A 19,935-nucleotide genomic window follows, 5' to 3' on the forward strand; every position below is an offset into this window, starting at 1 on the left:
AACACGACGATTATTGAAACTATAGCTTCCGTATCCATACCTATTTTTTATTATTATTTTAAATAAGGTTTATAATCTCTCTATTTCCGTTTTTACGGCTTGTTCACCGGTCGATTATCTACAGTAAAACCAAACCTATTTTCAGAAGACTCCTCTCAGTCCCTATACCCCGATAAGATAACAATATATTCGCTAATGTCTCCCGGCATTAAAAATGACGGTGAAGAATAGATAATTTTTTTATCTAACGATATCTATAGCCGTTTAATACAAAAGGATATTTGTGGAATTAAATACTCGTTTCTGTGTGTTGTGAATTTATTTTGAGGTTTAAAAAGCGAAGTGAGGATTAATTAAATAAATTCAATAGAAAGGTTGCAGTTAAAAAAAACGAATTGAAAAAATATAACGAATTAAAAAAGCATTTGACTTACTTATTACCGGTGCATGAAATCTTCTTCGATACGTTGTTGGATATATTGCAGGTTTTCCAAAACAAATTCCAACGTAATATTTTATAAATAAGGCAATAGATACTAAAATCAAAACAGCCCCCAAAAAGGAAAAGAAAATTCGTGTGCTGTCATCCATGATCGCGTTAATTTCGATTAAAGATGGAAATATTTTACATTGGTTTGGTAAAAATCTTTGATAAGATAGTGTATATATAGATAAAGGGATTATGGTGGATTAGAAGGGCATTTTCAGTAAAAATAATATGTAAATTGACATCTACATTATAATTTTTGAAGCAAGTTTATGTTCATAGAGCCAGCATACTCTAGGATTTAGAGTTCTAGACTTTCTCATTTTGCTCATATGTACTTAATAGCTACTAATATTTTAAAGTAGTTTTTCCACCTTTAGTGAGTAGCTATAACAATAGATTTATTGTCTTAATTCTTAATTCTTAATGAAATTATAAAGTCAAGAAATTCTCTGATGTGTAGAGTTCTTGAATAAGAAATTTATTTTGAAAAGTATTTTATTTTCTAAAAGAACCATAACATATCATAAGTAACGGAAATGATTGCAAGAAATACTTTAGTATTTATTTATTATTATCATTATTATTTATTTATTAAGTTTGTTGTAGACATTAAAATGTTGTTGTTAAAGACATTGACAGATTCACAACATTTGCGAAACGTCCGCCATCTATTGATTAAAAACAGTATTAAACAAGTGCACCAGTTTGAAAAAATTGTCTTATAATTAACTATATGTTTTTCAAACTGCTTAATAGCTGCTTAAAAGTTGTACTGACAAAGTTAGATCTAAACAATAAATTAAAATGTATAGAAATTATATCATTAATCGTCATAAATTAAAGGATTTCAAAAACGAATATTTGCATAGAAGGAATAATTTATTGAAAACCAAGATCGCTGTTATAAATAATATATCTCTATTTTGTAGTGTCCATTTTGTAAATGAATAACTTTAAAAAATAGAATACACCCGGGGATGAAAACAATAACGATAAATAAACTTTAAAAAATCCATGATTTATAGGTATAATTTAATAATAAAGACTAAAAAGACCTCTTCTTCTCTAAATAATATATTTATTTAGGGCACGGAACTTTTGTAACAAAACGATACGATTTCCCCCCTCCACTCGTTCTCAGCAGAAAACTTCATACAAAAGTTGTTCTAAATTAAATTCTAAAACAATTTTCTCAATAAAAAATATATAAAAATATATACAGGGTGTATCTGAATGACTGCAACAAACTTCAAGGAGTGATTCTTTAGTGAATTTTAAGGGTACTTTGATATATGAACCATGGGTGACTTCGGCTCCCCTAAGGAGCTACACCCCTCCAAAAATGGCGGAAAATTTTGGTTTATTTTTTCTTTCTCAAAAACTATAAACGCTAGGAAAATGAAATTTGGGGAATATGTTTAACTCATAATAGGGCACGTTTTGACCCTATTTGTACTTTCAACCTACCCTTCTAAACTACTAAATTACATAATAAAATACATTTTGAGGTTATCTCTTTAATAATTGATTAAATCAAAAAAAATGGTTGACAAAGTTTGTTTAGAATTGTTTCAGGAATAATTTTTGTTAACAAAATCTTTTTCTAACTTGAAATTTTAATTTCCCACTGAACAGTATGGTACAAAACTTAATATTTTTGAGGTAATAAGGTTATCCTTATTGTTGATTTAATCAAAAAATTTTGTTAACAAAATTTGTTTAGAATTACTTCAGGAACAGTGTTTGTTAATAAAATTTTTTGCTAACTTGAAATTTTAATTTCCCTCTGAATAGTATGCTATCAAAATTAATTATCTCAATAATTATTGTTTTTATCAAAAAATGTTTTAAATAAAATTTGTTTCAATTTCGATTTTGAATCAATTGTGTTAATAAAAATTTTTTACATCTCTATTAATTAAGCATCTCAGTGTGATTATGTATAAAAATGGAAAAATTATTATTTTGAGGTTATCTCCTTAATTATTGATTAAATAAAAAAAAATTGTTGACAAAGTTTGTTTAGAATTGTTTCAGGAATAATTTTTGTTAACATAATTTTTTTCTAACTAGAAATTTTAATTTCCCACTGAACAGTATGCTACAAAAATTAATATTTTTGAGGTTATATCCTTATTGTTGATTTAATCAAAAAATGTTGTTAACAAAATTTGTTTAGAATGACTTCACGAACAGTGTTTGTTAATAAAATTTTTTGCTAACTTGCAATTTTAATTTCCCTCCGAATAGTATGCTATCAAAATTAATTATCCCAATAATTATTGTTTTTATCAAAAAATGTTTTAAATAAAATTTGTTTCAATTTCGATTTTGAATCAATTATCTTAATAAAAATTTTTTACATCTCTATTAATTAAGCATCTAAGTGTGATTATGTATAAAAATGGAAAAATTATTATTTTGAGGTTATCTCCTTAATTATTGATTAAATCAAAAAAAATGGTCGACAAAGTTTGTTTAGAATTGTTTCAGGAATAATTTTTGTTAACATAATTTTTTTCTAACTTGAAATTTTAATTTCCCACTGAACAGTATGCTACAAAAATTAATATTTTTGAGGTAATAAGGTTATCCTTATTGTTGATTTAATCAAAAAATTTTGTTAACAAAATTTGTTTAGAATTACTGCAGGAACAGTGTTTGTTAATAAAATTTTTTACTAACTTGAAATTTTAATTTCCCACTGAACAGCATGCTGTTCTTTTAATCAAGATTTTCTCAGCGGACGCCACTGAGAACGAGTGGAGGGGGGAAATCGTATCGTTTTGTTACAAAAGTTCCGTGCCCTGTTTATTATATTTTATTTACATGGTACCGGTTTCGACATGTTCACATGTCATCATCAGCCTATCTATGTTATATGTATGATATATGATATCTATGATCTGATGCTTTGGCTGATGATGACATGTGAACATGTCGAAACCGGTACCATATAAATAAAATATAATAAATATATTATTTAGAGAAGAAGAGGTCTTTTTAGTCTTTATTATTAAATTATACCTCTAAATCATGGATTTTAGCATCAAGAATCACATATTTTTCGTCAATTCATGTATCAAAGAAGATCTGATGCTTAACTTCGCACTTGTTAAATCGAAGAACATCTACCCCAAGCAAAAAGCACAAATCGAGGAAAACATTCTGAAAAGTCAACGCAGAAGGCATTTTCAACAACTCGACTTTCTTTATACTAGACTTACATACCTACACCAAGAACTTAATCAACATCATAAATTTCCACTACCTAGAAATGGAGGAAATCATCGTCAACATCAGAGAAGAAATCTACCTTTTCAGCTCTCAAGATATCTCCGGCAAAAAGCGAAAATGAAATATTTTAAGACAGAGAAAAATACAGCAGCAGAATTCTATGAATACTAACCATCCTATTTCACTTCCTTTTAAAGCTTCACTACCCAGAGAAGATCCCTTACCACCAAACTTGCCTAAAATGTCTGATGGAACATACCATAACAAGCTTGATTACACCACTAATCTCACCAATATAAAATTCAATAAAAATAAAATCGAATTATTTAACAAGGGTCATAAATTTTCTATTCAATCTCAACCTAACGTTCATTTGACTGTAATAGAGATAGATTGTGCAATTAATAAGCTACCCAATCACAACAACATTAAAAATGACATTATTCCTATTTTAAAGAAACATGAAAAATCCACTCATAATAATCAGAAAGGCCCTAACCATAATATACATTATAAATTACATAATACTATAAAATCAATAAAACAGGAGTTATCCGATAATAATACATAAAAGCCGACAAAAACACCGGTACTGTCATCGTTGATAGAGATGAATATTACAATAAAACGATCTCCTTTCTAAATGATCCTATGAACTCCTACATACCTCAATTATATTCACTCATTAAACTTCATAAAGACAAACTACCCATAAGACTTATAACTGCATGTTACAATTCACCCACTTCTAAAATTACTTGTTTCATCTACGATATTTTTAAACAAATTGATTTTCAACCTAAATATATAATAAAAAACTCAATACAACTAATCGAAAAATTAAAACACACTAACCTCAACAATGGTATCATATTATCGTTTGATGTTGTTAATCTCTATACTAACGTTGACGCCAATCTCATTTTAAAGATAAAATCACAACATCACACCTAATTAATATACTTCATAATATTATTCAACAGAACTATTGTAGATTTAGTGACAAAATTTATAAACTTGAACACGGTTTACCTATGAGGTTGTCAATATCCGGCATTTTGGCTGATTTGTATTTAGATCACATTGAGAAGAACTTCATTATTAATCGTTTGAACCCTTATTCCAAATATATTGTAAAATGGATCAGATATGTGGTTGACGTTTTTTGTGTCTGGAACGGCAATAAATCTGATCTTGATAACTTTCTTGATTATATAAACAACATTCATACTAATCTTAATTTTACTTTAGAGGTTGAAAATGAAAATAAATTGAACTATTTCGATTTGACAATACTTAAAGGTGACCACAGTTTTACCTACGACATTTTCAGAAAACCTTCTTCCCTAAATACTATAATTCCTTACGATTCCTTCCAACCACACAGACAAAAATTAGCCGCTTTCCAATCATATATTACTAGAAAAGAGCAAATATTAACGCAACGTTACTGGCTAACTCAGGAGTGGATATTTTAGGAGTAAAACGTTTCGGTGGCTGGAAAAGTTCTAGTGTTGCGGAAAGCTATGTGACAGAATCACTGTAAAGGCAAATTTTCCATCGAGGTGAAATCTAAAGAACTAAAAGAGAAGCATTTTTAGAAGAGTGGGACAGTGCATTATGTTTTCCAGTTCCAACTGCATCAACTTCAGCTTCATTTAATGAAAATAAAAGAGAAAAAGATTTTGAAAAATGAGAATTTGGCTCTAGGCAACTCTAGAACAGTTTTCGAACTGCTCGATTGTGTTCAATATTTATAAAAATAATAATAAATACATAAAAAGAATGATTTTTGCTAATTTCCTTCATCTTTATTATTTTTTCTAGGAATATAATGAATTAAATTCTGTTGTCAAGGATTAATAAATAAGTAAATGATATGGCAACCTTACAATACTTGTAACCATGAATGCAATTTCATCTTACGTGATTGCTAGTGGGAAAAGGATATATTATAGTAATACGTGAAATATGTAGGTCAAGTTATAATGACAACTGTTATATAACAAACAGGATAGGATAGGTTCGGATAGGCATTGAACTTGCGGTTCAAATAACTTTCTTCAGTAATACGCAAAAGAAAAATGTTGATTGTCCCCGTATTAAGGATTTCGAAAGAAAAGAAAAAATGTAATTTAAGTTAATTAAATTAAAATTAATTGATTTACGTTTACCCATTAAATCAAATAAATAAAATTAAATCAAGTCAAATTGTTTGTAAGTACTTACTTGACAAACATCTACTGTTAGTTGGTTCAGATTTTCTCCACATTTCACAACAAGTTCGAAAAGCAAGGGAGAAATACACAGAACCAATAAATAATCCCAATACAACAATGTAAAGTTCCATATTAAATTCTTTAACCGGTTGCAAACGTTACGAAATTTTCGCACAATATGAACAAAATGTCACGTTTGGCAAATTTTGTTAAAATTCCGCACTACTACTTTGTGATTAGATTAGATTATTCGTTAAAAAAGAATGATACCGTATGATTCTATCATTAAGAAACGATCAAGTTTTTTTATTAAAAATCGAATTATTAAAGCAGTTCAAATAAATACATTTAATATAAGTGGGTCTATTGTTTTCAAAATTTTTTTTTAATAAATAGAAAGATTAGATAACTCAATTAAATAAAAATAGAATTTAATGAATAAATATATTAGTTTTCTAGCATATAACTTTGAAAACACCATACACTTACCATTATTAAGATTTCTCCGTTTCCAATCACGGCAATTCACGTACAATTGTAACGAAATTCTAATGACCACTATCGCAGCAAAAACTAACAAGAAAGTTGAAGCCAACACTAATAATTCCATTGTAATAATATTTTCGGTTTTAAACTTTTCGGAATAAACCATAGAAAGGTAAGAAATTTGTGGCTTACACCCCAACTTGATCGAAGTGTATGAAACCAAGTTGTACCATTAAGTACTTATTATCGCCGTTTAATTATCTTAACCTGATAATTTTGTTCGTTATTACGCTCGCTATAGAATAACAAACTTTAATACTTTCAATTAATAAAATGACTTGTAATATTTGGGGTTCAAATTCCATCATTTAAGTGCACTTAAGGGGGAAAATTTATTTTGTAAAATTCTTTAAAAGAAAGAAGTAAAATATTAACCCATTTAGTCCCACGCTGCTTTATATTTAAAAAAATCGGTTGTTTTATAATTTTCTTTGAGATAAGATGGAATGAAAAGTATAAAAATGTACATAGGCGTTTGAAAAAAAAATTGTTTTACGAATAAGATAAACGAACAACATCACAAAAATTTTTTGACTAACAAATACCAACTTTAGTATGAAGTTTAATCTAAAAAATATTGTAGTAATTCAGACTGATACGAGTATTTGATAGTAATCGTTAAAACTTTAAAAGTTTCCATTATCAATATAAATTACTACGTTTTCACCTGTCATTTGAGAATTTATTCTTATTGTTCTTGAAATTATCGATATAACTTCTTTCAAAAATTTATTAATGTAATCTTTCACTTAATCAATAATAATCTATCCCGTAATATTACCGGAAAGCAATAAAATTTTCATATCGGCTCCAGTCATCTTCAAAATTCACAGATAATGATAGAGACTTATTTAAAATCATATTGTTCCTGAAATTGAAGAAATTAACCAACAAATTGATACAATATTATCGATAAGCATAATCATTTTTCATGGAGTGAATAATAGCGGTGAATAATAATCATTATTCACGGGTAATCAACTTATTATTAATTATTATATTACTCGCTAAAGCTCGCAAAAAAAACTTTCGTTCTCGAATGCAAAAGAATTTCGCTGTCGTGTATCAAACAACATTTTTTCGAAAACTGCGTATTCTAAAGTTATAAATTAATAAAAAGACCAAATTCTGTATAATGACATTTAGAATTCATTTAATGTTATGTCAAAAACTTAACGTCACATCGATTTAACCTCACTTATTGAACAAATGTACTATTATAAATTTGCATTTAAACGTGAAATGAAATGATAAAACAATTAAATGTTGATTATTTTGTGTTTATAATTTGTCCATAACAATAAATTAACAATTAATAGTATGAAATTCTTTGAATGTCGTAGCTGGACGTAAAAGACTTTTACGTCCTGTTGACAAAAAAGTATCGTTTTGACGGTCGCTAAGTACTACGCAAAAGTCAACTTTTAATAGCAGTTTTCGAAAAAGTACTTTTTCGAAGTTCGAAAAAGTAACGTACGACTTGTCTTTATCGAACTCGCCTGTTACTCGCTTCGCTCACTTCACTCGCTCGACTCGCAAACTCAGACTCATTCGATAAAGCATCACATTGCTGATAAATAACTATTTTCGTATGATTTAAGCATAAATTAATTAATTTTCGTAAAAATACGACGTTCTATAAAATTAACATTTAATTTTGACAAATTGTTGTGAAGTTGGTTACAGTTAGTAACATTGAATTTGTGTCACATTGACGTTTAAACTTTATACAAAAATTTATTTAAAAAATAAATTTGTCCACGACTACCTTATAATATACCTTATGAATTGAGTTTTCTAAAACAAAACGGTAGTCATTTTTCACGGAGTGAATAATAGCGGTGAATAATAATCATTATTCACGGGTAGCCATCTTGACCAGACTAATAACAATTATTTCAAACGTTAAAAGTTCAAAAAACGTCAATTTAATTCAATTTTTTAGGAGTTTCTAAATGTTTGACATTAAAAAAACCTAAGCAAATTCCTTTTTTCGTATGATTTAATTTTTATTTTCGTAAAGAAAACGACGTTTTATAAAACTGACATTTAATTTTGACAAATTGTTGTGAAGTTAATTACAATTATACTCTGTTTTTTTTTAGTAAGTCGTTCCTAGTCGTTCATAATGACATCCATGTGGACAACATATATAATAATGGATGTCATTATGAACGACTAGGGTTAAACCTGGGTGAATCGAGTAAGCGTTGTGAACGCAACCCAGGAGGAGTAAACGCGAAAGTCAGATTTACACTAGGAAAAATCACCAGAAAATATCACTAGATATTTTGGCAAAATTAAATTAATAATTATTATTATTTATTTATTTACTTATTATTGTGAAATTTGTTGTGAACGACTATTAGGGTCACGATCCATACTATATTCTAAAAAGAACAGATTTCCCTCAATTAAATTGAAGACACAAAAGGATTTAAACAAAATTTACAACAATGACACGAACCTGTCGAATTATCAATAACCTAACCTTCAAATTCAAAATCAAAATTCAAAATTGCTTGTGTGTGAACCTTCCTCGCATTCAACCAATCACGTGCAAGGTCAATCTGGTGACAAATTTAAAATACTCCTCCTGGTTTAAAAACAGAGTATAGCATACTCCTGGCACTTATTAATGTTGTATTCGTACAAAGTGACGTCATTTTTAGTATTGAGCCGACGGGATAGATGGCGTTATATTGCGTTACATTATGTAGATATCTACTTTATCTTGGCAGTTTGAATTACAATTATTTTAGGATTTAAGTAGTCGTTTCGTCAATTTGTTTTTCTACTGTTTTCTAAGTTATTTGTCAAGTTAGTTCATAGTTAGTTATTGGTTAGTGTTTTGATGCGGCTTTGTGTTTGATACATTAGTTTTCGATTTTTGCAAGTTATTTTCCGTATATTATGAGCGGTCTTTTAAAGACTTTAGAAACTTTAAAGTAGTTTACGAAATTTTATTCGTGGTAAGTACATTTGATATACTTTTTTTTATTTATTTCATATTATTATATTATAATCTCCAGTTTCATAATAAATTTTCAAATATAAGTTGCCCTTAAAATAATATGGAAACTAATACTCATAAAAAACCTCTGAAATTTAAAATTTAAATACTGATTATGGAACTGGATTAGGTATTTGTAAAATAAGTATATATGTATCTTATTCTCTTGCAGCAGAAAACGTCAAAAAGTTGCGCCATTAGTGAATGCATACAAAGGTATGGAAGTTTCTACCGATTTCCAAACCCACAAATGTATCCAGGAATATATCAAAGATGGGTTTTATATTGTGTGCGAGAAGACCTGCTTCAGTGTGAACAGTTGAGGGTTTATAATAATTTTCGAGTTTGTGATAAGCATTTTCGACGAGAGGATGTTGGACGTAACAACAAATTGTTGAAAGGAGTAGTACCATCATTAAATTTGCCAGGTATGTGTATAAAATTATCAAAATGTTGTTAGGACTGAGGCATATTTTTTTTTTCACATATAGGATATCAGTATTTAGAAGTCAGTATTTCAAGTGCTTCGAATAACACACCCACTACTCCACATGCAGATATGGGACTTCAGGTTGCTTCAACATCCACCAGTGCAATCTCATTGGAGACTTCAGGTAAGAAATGATGTGTTTTATAAATCGTTCATTTTTTATTTTCTATATGGCTAAATTACTTATAATGGCTTATAACTCTTAATAAGAGTTATTTATTAATAAATGAAACATCATTCAAAAAACGTTTAATTTCCCTTTTATTACAAAAGAATATAGTATAATTTTTTTAAAGTTTGATATCATATTACAGGGAAACCCCAATTAATGGGGAAACAGCGTTAATCGGGATCATTATTGGGGTGATCTATACTAATCTTTATTTTTCTAACAAATCCCCATTTAAGGATGGGTGTAATTTTCCTTAGGCGTTAATGGGTTAAGCTGGGTGTTACTGTATATATTTATAATTTCATTCCGATATTTTTTGACAGCTAAACAATGGGAGAGTTTATTGGAGGAAGTTGGTGTCCACAAACAAGACGAGTTATCACCAAAAGCCCAATATTTATACAGGAAAGCGGTGATGTATAAGAGGAAATTTCAGCGCCAATGTATAATATCCCAAAGAAATAAAAGAAAATGATTACCAAAGTGACAACTTTTTAAGCAGTCAATTCCAAGTTTAGACAGACTAAAACAATCCTTTTTTTTTGAGCCAATATGACAACGAAGGAAGAAGGTTGCAGGGAGGCGTTATACACTTGATGACAAAATATTGGCATTACATTTAATGCTACAAAATGGAAAGGGGTATAAGGTGTTATAAAGTGTAAAGTTACACTGTGAGGAATAAACAGATTAACACCGTATTTTTAACATCTTTTAACAAAGTTATTTTGACTCTCAAATGTATTGCAACCTATTAGAATTTAGTTAAATTTACCACTTTTTCGCGGTAATATATCACCTTATACGGAAAGAGTTAAATCACACCGTAAAATTTTTAACAGTGTATCAATCATTACACATTGTTTATAGTTATTGTTCTTTTATATTAAAATAAGACTTTATGTTTATGATAATAATTTTAATAAAAAGATTATTAAAATACACAAATGTCTTTTATTTTTTTTTGTAATTCGCGACGGTAACGAAAGCTCTAACAGTACTCAAACGGGTGCTGTAATGAAACTCCTTACAGCATCCGATACTCCTTACAGCATGCTGTAATGATATTTTAGTCATTAATTTTGGTCATTAATTTTTCTAGTTGTCAATGTGACAATTTTTGTCTATGGATGTTTAAACACATTCTTAGCATCGAATACAAGGTCCACAATGATGAGGACATTGAACACTGAGCATTTTCTCTTATTTTGGGAGGTGTACATGAAACATTTTTTCAGGTGAATACATTTTGTGTTTTGACAGTTTCTAATTGTCAATTCAAATTTCTATTTTCAAGTGTTACGGTGTTACCAACTGCTGCATACCTATTTCCCTACATTGTCAAAATTTGTTTTATTTTTGTTAAAAAAAAGGATAAAAACGCGAATTACAAAAAATAGCATAAAAAACACGTTTCATAAGACTTGTTTTTCAACTTGAATTCGTGCATTTCAAGCGTGTCTTACGAAACTAGTTTTTTAATATACTATTATTTAATTCAACACAAAAAAATTAGAAAATTTAATGTTTAAGATTTATCACATTAGCCGCTACTTAATATTAGTAATGGACCGAGCCGTTCGGAGCGTGGTGTGTACAAAAATTTTACGTAAACGTCACATCTATATAAATTATCTATGGAGTATAGTCTGGAGTATAGTAACATTGAATTTGTGTCACATTGACGTTTAACCTTTATTCAAAAATTTATTTAAAAAATAAATTTATGGAATCAATTTCAATAGTCGTGGACAAAGTATAGTATTCTACTCGCATATAATGAGCTATTATTCACCCAGGTTAATTATGCCACTCGCTACGCTCGTGACATACACTTAACCTTAATGAGAGTAATAGCCCTCATTATATGCTCGTATCAATTACAATAAGTGTTCTACACTCACATTTACGCGTAAACGTTACCCACTGAACCATACTTACCGTTTGGGAACTGCTGCACTCGTTTCGTGTGACCACATTAACGATCTTAGTGTTGTGCTTGACAGCAGGCTTTGCTGTTATTAAGTCTTTGAAGAGATTTGGTTTTGTGATTAAGGTATGTCGTCTGTTCACGAATATTCGATGCATTAAGGCCCACTTTTACCACCTCTTGATAAATTTATCCGATGGATAAATAGGCGCTCTAAGGTCCATTACTACCATCTTTTAGTTAAATTTATCTTATAGATAAACCCATCTACTAGCCAATCAGAGCGCGTGAAATAGCCGTAACCGTAGCAATAATCCGTTAGATAGCTTAACCAGAAGATGGTAGTAACGAGCCTTAGCCAATGAGAGAGCTTGAAACCGCTGTACCCATGATAATTATTATCCCTTAGATAGTTTATCAGTAGGATGGTAAAAGTGGACCTAAATTGCTTTACATGGCCTTCGCCAGCAGTGTCCTAGGGTACGTGTCGACGGTGTGGAACCCTCAGTATGCTATACATATCAATCGCATTGAATCTGTTCAACGACGATTTATAAGGTACTTAGCGCACAAAACGTTTTTACCTTACTGTGATTGCCCTCAACGTTGTAGAGTACTAGGATTCCATACACTGCATCAGCGGAGACTGAGCTCTGATTTTTTTTTTTGTATAAATTGGTCAACAACTTCTTGGATGCTTCGGATTTAGTGAGCGAACTATATTTTTATGTCCCTCCTTATCAAACGCGTGGAGGATTATTGTTTAGGATTGGTCGTTTATCTTCGAATATTCATCTTAACTCTCCTTTAGTCCGTATAATGAATGCGCACGACTCTCACTGTCATGTGGACATTTTTAATATATCTATTGCGTCTTTTAAACGATTTTTGCGGGGCATGGTTGTGGCATGGTCCTAATATTGTTACTTAATTTTAGTGGATTGTTATTAGTATTAGCAACGAATTATCATTTAATAATGTTTGTTTTCACTGCTAGTGGATGCCGCTATTGGGGGTTCTCTGTTTGCATCCCAAACAAATAAAATAAAAATAAATAAAATAAAATAGTTTACGGGAGTAACTCTCTGAGGGTTAAGGCTGGTTGTGGTACCTGAGCGGGAATAGTTTGTATTGTGTGTGCGTGGTAGTATATACCAATTTAATTATAATTTAATTGTCTCTGCATTTTATTTTTATTTGTATTTAAGTGTGTTGACTTGTTACCACCTACTTTTTGTGGCACTGTGGCAGAATAAATTATTATTATTATTATTTCGAGGTTAATTATAAATTATAACGATAAGTATAGAGTATTATGTATCTTTGAAAAGCTTGTAAAAATTCTAGTTCAATAAAAAAATAAAATATAGGTAGTTCTATTTAAAAAAACCTAAGTTGTGTTTATAACTCAAAAACCGCGATGACTAGAAAAATTCTACGTGCACCATTGGATTCTACGTGAAAAAGTCTATAAGAACCCTTAGTTCTGAAAATTCTTGGAAAATATTGTTAAATCGCTAAATATATTTGGAAAGTCCAGAATATCGTCGCGAACGTTTAGAAAGCTATCGAAATTATTCAACATAAGCAATACAACGAGGCAATGTCCATATAAGCTTACAAAAGTTTGTGAAAAGTTTTCCAAAAAGCTCGTGATCGCACAAGAAAAAATTAAATTTAAATTATATTTGTACATTCACGCTTAATATTCTGATTAACTATCAATCATGTAGAACAACGATTAGATAAAGGATTTAGAACTATTACGATAACAAATGAAAATAATCCGATTTTTTGTGTTTAATTTAAAAAACGTTTATCATTAATATTTATTATTCAATAATAAGCTCACGTCATTAATTTCTGATCGTTTATTACATGTAATTAAGTTATTTTTTGATCAAATGCCTTTAACTAAAAACTGCATAAAGATAACACGATAAGATAAACAGTCATCAACTTGACATGTAACTTAGTAAAATTCCGTAGAATTTTATTATCCACTGAGATTAAAAAGAAATTAATCCAAGTACTTAAGCTAAAGTACAGGGAACTAAATTAAAACTAAATAATAACAATAAATAAACATACCGGATTAGCATGAAATACACATTTACTACAACTAAAAAATAATAAGGCAAAATACAAAATAAGTTCAAAATATTTTATTTTCTCACTTACTATTTCTTTGTTTTCTTCTTTGATGAATCATATAAAGTTTGGCGCAGATTTTTAACACGATGATTACAACGAACAGAAACAATAAGCTGAAAATGAAGGTAAAAGCCAAATATTCCATTTTCGCGGAAAACTAAAGAAAAACACGTCCGATCTGGCCAAACGTAAAATAACAAATAATTTTCTACCCAAAAACCCCTTAAAAACCCGTCAAGTATATCTATTTATGATTAGATAATTTATATTTAGATGTAAAGTCGAAATTTTTTCACGGTAATCTTTCGCCGGCATAATAAAAAGCAAGGAATAATAAAATGTATGTTAATGTTTATTGTTCCGAGTAAATATTGTTAAACGTTTGGATTATTCCCTCTTTGATTATTTTGTTATCTACGTTTGATTATTTTATTTGTTTTTGTTGTTTGAATGGTATTGGATAAGCAGGTGGTAAGTTGATGCCAATGAAATTTATTAAAACGCAATAAATTTTTTTAACTCTGATTACGACGTCGATTAATTAGAATGGCATTTTTATCTTTAGATTTAAACAGTTGATTGAAGAAATTCATTGAAATATTTTTACTTTGATTTGTAATTGTGAATCGATAAATTTAATTTACACCTTAACCAATGATCCATCATTTAGTAAAATTCCGAAAATAAGAAATAGTTTTAAAGTAAACTGAAACTAATCACTAGAACTGATACTAGACCTAGAAACTTTCGGGTTAAGCACCTCTATCAAGTTAGCACTACATCTCTAACTGGCGATTTGAATAAAAAACATTATTGCATTAATTGTCGCTTAATTTGTTGTAATTTGTCGTAAAGTTTACAAATTTGTCGTTCTTTTTTATAAACAATTTTTGAAATATTGCATTTTTGAGGTAGTGCTAACTTGACAGTGGAAATCTATGGTAAAGAGTGGAAATAACAAAAAACTAATGACGTCATAAATTGTCGCTTAATTTGTTGTAATTTATCGTAAAGTTTACAAATTTGTCGCGTCAATCGCGTGATGCAGTAAGTAGTGTGTTAATTAATTATCGTACCCGACGTCATCATTGCAAGTATGCAACTAATATCACAGTATTGGTAATATACGATTTGCGTATTGCAATACCAATACTGTGATATTAGTTGCATACTTGCAATGATGACGTCGGGTACGATAATTAATTAACAAACTGTAGATCTAAGGCTGTGCAGCATGGTAAAATGAATGAAAACTTGCTATACATCAGTTACAAGAACTGGATAATATAAAGGTAGAAACGTGCGGATTGTTCATAGACGCTGAGTATACCTTCCTAGGGGCAAGTCCAGGTGGTTTAGTGGGATGCTTTAATTAGAATGAAAATAACAAAAAAAAACATATAGTATAAGGGCAGACGCTATAATTAAATCTATGGGCATTACATTAAAGAAAGGCATTCAGTACATAGATGGAACAGTGAATATTGGCATATTGTTTGAAAAATTATGTGTTAAACAACCTTCTCTAATTAAAGCGACTAAATGCCGTAATAGTAAGGTAACAAAAATAGTGTCATTCGTTACAGATCAATTACTATTTAATGAAAAATTTGATCAAATCGCTTTGAATGAAATTATTGCTGTCGATTCAAAAACGCGCACCGGCTGCAAAAATTGGGAAGATGTTAAGTGGAAAGTATCACACATAGGTAAGCTTTTTATGGATGTCACATTTACAATTATATTTATTCACTTACGATTATAATTACCCACATTTTCCAAGATCAGTATTGATTTTGTTAAATGTTCTTGCTGGTTCTAAATTTTAGGTCCAATTCTGGCACTCGAGACAGCCTCAACATCACTAGGAATTACCCTCAATCAAATTCCTAAATATATACAATTTCAGGATAAACAATTTAAAGTTGTTGGTTGCGTTGGATATTTGGGCAATCAAAATAGTAATACCCGCTGTAGGACATTATACAGGGTGATTTATAACATACGGAGCAGATTAAAAGAGCAAGTACTAGGGGCCAAACTGAAGATATTTTCTTAATAATGTTTTGACTACAACGTAATAATCACAAAGATATAGAGCATTAAAGTTGAATTAATTGCCCAGTATTTCTTACGTTATACGGTATTACACTACGTTTAAATTCAAACTGCGAATATTTCGGGGTTACTTAAGCAATGTCTGATTAGCAGCAATAATAAAATCTTTGTAATATGGCAGTTACGGCTATTTAAAAATTTGTTAAATCACTCAAAAACTGGTGTTTGTTTTTTGAGAACCGCTGATACCCTTGGCTGATACCATGTTTTTATTGCTGTCAATCCAGTTGACTTGGTTACCTAGCAACGGACACGTCATTTAATTTTAATAAGCAATGTCATTTAACGTCAAAATTCGAATTTTTACTAATCAAAAAATACAATGGTAATGTACAGTAACGAAGAATACGTAGATATGCTTATTATTTATGGAGCTGCTGGAGAAAACGCTGCATACGCAAGACGTCTGTATTTAGAACGATATCCAAATCGACAGATCCCTTCTGAAAACACTTTTCTTCGGTTAATCCAGCAGGGAAGAGAGACAGGAAATTTGCAACCTAAGAAAGATCTTGGCGGCAGTAGACTAAACAGACATGGAGTGAATGTGGAAGAAGAAATTGTAGAAATTGTGGAAGCGGATCGAAGCACGAGTACTCGTCAAATTTCTCACCAACTCGAGGTATCCCAGAATTTTGTTTGGCGTACGTTGAAAAGTAACGGTTTACACCCCTATCATTTTCAAAAAGTGTAAGGACTGACTCCCGCTGACTATCCTTTGCGGTTGCAATTTTGCGAGTGGCTACTAAATCGTGCCAACAGAGAAGCAGATTTTGCGGACAGTATACTGGTAACGGATGATTGCTGTTTTAAATGGTGTTTTAAATTTTCACAATTCCCATGTGTGGTCGGACGAAAATCCACCCGTTATTCGTCAAGGCTCTTTTCAACAACGATTCAGAGTGGATCTATGGGCGGGAATTGTGAACAATACGTTAATAGGACCTTTCGAATTACCAGGAACTCTTAATGGAACTTCTTATTTACAGTTTTTACAAGAAAATCTGCCAGTACTCCTGGAAGATATTCCGCTACTTATTGGACGTGAGATGTGGTTTATGCACGACGCACAGAAGCGAATTAGTTAAAAATCTTGGACAAAAAGATATTATTGTCAATTTTTTTACTTCAAAATTGGTTTAAATTAAAAAATATCTATACAATTAACAAGGATGAAGTATTTTATGATATACTGCGATTTTACTTAATTGTATCTACCTATATTTTATATACAGAGTGGTCCGTTACTAAGGGACACAGAAGAACAGTGAATTACTTACATTAAATTGTTACGATTTAACCCAATTTATGTTAGTCCAATTTTTAATAATAACGACAAACAGATGATTAAAGTTAAGACTTTATTTTCGCATTATGACCATGAAAATTGGTACATTACCATTTTTTAAGACGATAAATAATAATTTGGTATTAGTTTTGATTTATCTTTCAGATGGCGCTGCCTGCTATCTACTTTAAAGGAGTTTTTAACTCCTTTAAAGTAGACATCTTTTTCATCGTTAAAATTTTTACAACTCGCACAACTTAAAACAGTTTCTCAGACATTTTTATATACATTTGGTATACCTACCAATCTTCTCTAAAGTTCTCCGTTCCCAAGATAATCACTGTTTAAGGGCACTTTGCAAACTTTAATTATGCTCTGATTTTATCGCCTATATCAGCTAGTTTACTGACGCACTGTATAATTATAGCTGTAACTACATACAGTGTGTTCACGATGAAAGGAATCAATTCGATAAACTTTTAGCAATTGCTCTTCGGCAAAAATGCTCGAAGTGGTCAAATTTAAATTTTGATTTGTGATTTTTTTACGTATAGTACAACCAAATATCACTTCCCGTTTGAGCGGAAGTGATATTAACTTTTTTATATAAAATACAACAGCCTGTATATTTTCATGTATTTGGATAGAGAATTAAATAATCTTTTCAGTAAACCCTCATTATCAGATTTATTATTATTATTGTTAGCTTAATTACCAAAAATTTAAAAATTAAATAAAACAGATGAAAACAAATAATAACTAACGTGAAAAATCGCCCATCTACTTCATGATATTTCGAAGTCGAACAATTATTGACTCCAGGACATTCTTCAATATTGCAGAAGGAGTTAACGAATCTCGTTACGTATCCGCTCTTTTAGGTCATTTAAACTATTTGGCCTGTTAAAATAGACTTTGGATTTTAAACACCTTACAAGAAAAAGTCTGATGGGGTTATATCGGGTGATCTAGGCGCCCAATCGATACGTCCTCTCCTTCCGATTCATCTGTTAGTGAAAGTCGCATCTAAAAGTCGTCGAACATTGAGTGTATAGTGTGGAGTCGCACTATCTTTCTGGAACCACATTCGGTTATCTGGTAAGTCACGATCCTCTTGATTGGGGAAGATGGCAACTACAGCGGTATTCAATTCTAACTGAAGAATCCAAATAGGTCCACGGTAAATCCGGGCAACGTTCCTTCAAAAAAATAAGGTCCCAGAATTCGGGTACCAACAATTCCCACCCACACATTAACTTACTGTAGATGCTGAGTACACTGTGTTAATTAATTATCGTAATCCACGTGACCTGTGTAATATTAGCTGCATATCTCAATGTGTAGTAGTAGCTTGGATAATTTTAAATAAATAACCAGACGGTGGCAGCTGTTCGAACGTTATTGTTGTGATTGCTTTGTGAGTTTCCGTATTTTCTTTGTTCTTTAACCGATTTTTGCTGCCTTTATATTTTTCGGTACACTTCTTTTTTTAGAACTATCTTTGTTTTAATGTTTATTTATATGTCAAAAAAAAGTTTTTGGACAGACGTCATACAAAATACATATGTATACTTCAACAATGAGTATCTAATACAGTAATTAACTAATACAGTTTGGTCATACAGTGGGCATTACTTAAAAATTCTTCTACCGAGTAAAAGACCTCAGACACTAAAAAGTGTTTAACATGATTTTTAAAACGCGTTCATGTTCTTTATGAAATCCGGTAGTTTGTTATAAAGTTTTGTACCCTAGTAGTCCACCCTTATAGTCTTTTTGTTGCGTATTATACTCGTGATGTACGGAGTTTATGTCATAGAGATGTGTACATGGTTAACACAAGTAAGGATGTACATGCAGGGCACGGCAAGTATATCAATTTTTTTTTAATGTTCTTTACATGATTCTAAATTTTTTAGATTACACAAAGCGCGGATGCAACTCTTTTGTAGCTTAAACATCCTATTGATACCCGGACCCGAACCCCAAATGGAGATGCCATATGAGGCCACTGAATGAAAACAAGAAAAATATGCTGTTCTTACTACTTCAGATTCGGTACACTTCACCAATCTTCGCACTATAAAAACTGTACTCGCGAGTCTTCTACAAAGGGTACTCACATGATTGTCCCAGGTGAGACGATTGTTCAACTTCAAGCCAAGAAAGTTCACCACGTTATCTTTTCCTTTCGTGAGAAAGTTAATTTTTTGATTCGTTTTAGCGGTAAGTCAATAAACAAATCAAAATAACGAAAACGTTCAGTGTGAATTTTTTT

At 30.5% G+C, this 19,935-nt stretch overlaps 1 protein-coding gene across 7 annotated transcripts in view; it reads right to left on the reverse strand.

Annotated features, from left to right (window-relative positions):
- LOC111415269 (uncharacterized) overlaps positions 1-19,935 on the reverse strand; it is a 121,768-nt gene that overhangs the window by 46,414 nt on the left and 55,419 nt on the right. Inside the window, exon 1 of one of the 7 annotated variants that reach the window (XM_023046860.2) lies at positions 14,279-14,411. The exons of 4 other annotated variants lie outside the window; for them this stretch is intronic. In XM_023046860.2, the coding sequence (XP_022902628.1) occupies positions 14,279-14,396 (118 nt within the window). In that variant the 5' untranslated portion in view covers positions 14,397-14,411. Of the gene's footprint in view, positions 1-5,956; positions 6,035-6,435; positions 6,572-14,278; positions 14,412-19,935 lie in introns of those variants that run through there. 2 more of the 7 variants (XM_023046856.2, XM_023046859.2) reach the window with 2 other exon arrangements.

Source organism: Onthophagus taurus, chromosome 7 (assembly GCF_036711975.1).
Source record: "Onthophagus taurus isolate NC chromosome 7, IU_Otau_3.0, whole genome shotgun sequence".
Lineage (NCBI taxonomy): Eukaryota > Metazoa > Arthropoda > Insecta > Coleoptera > Scarabaeidae > Onthophagus > Onthophagus taurus.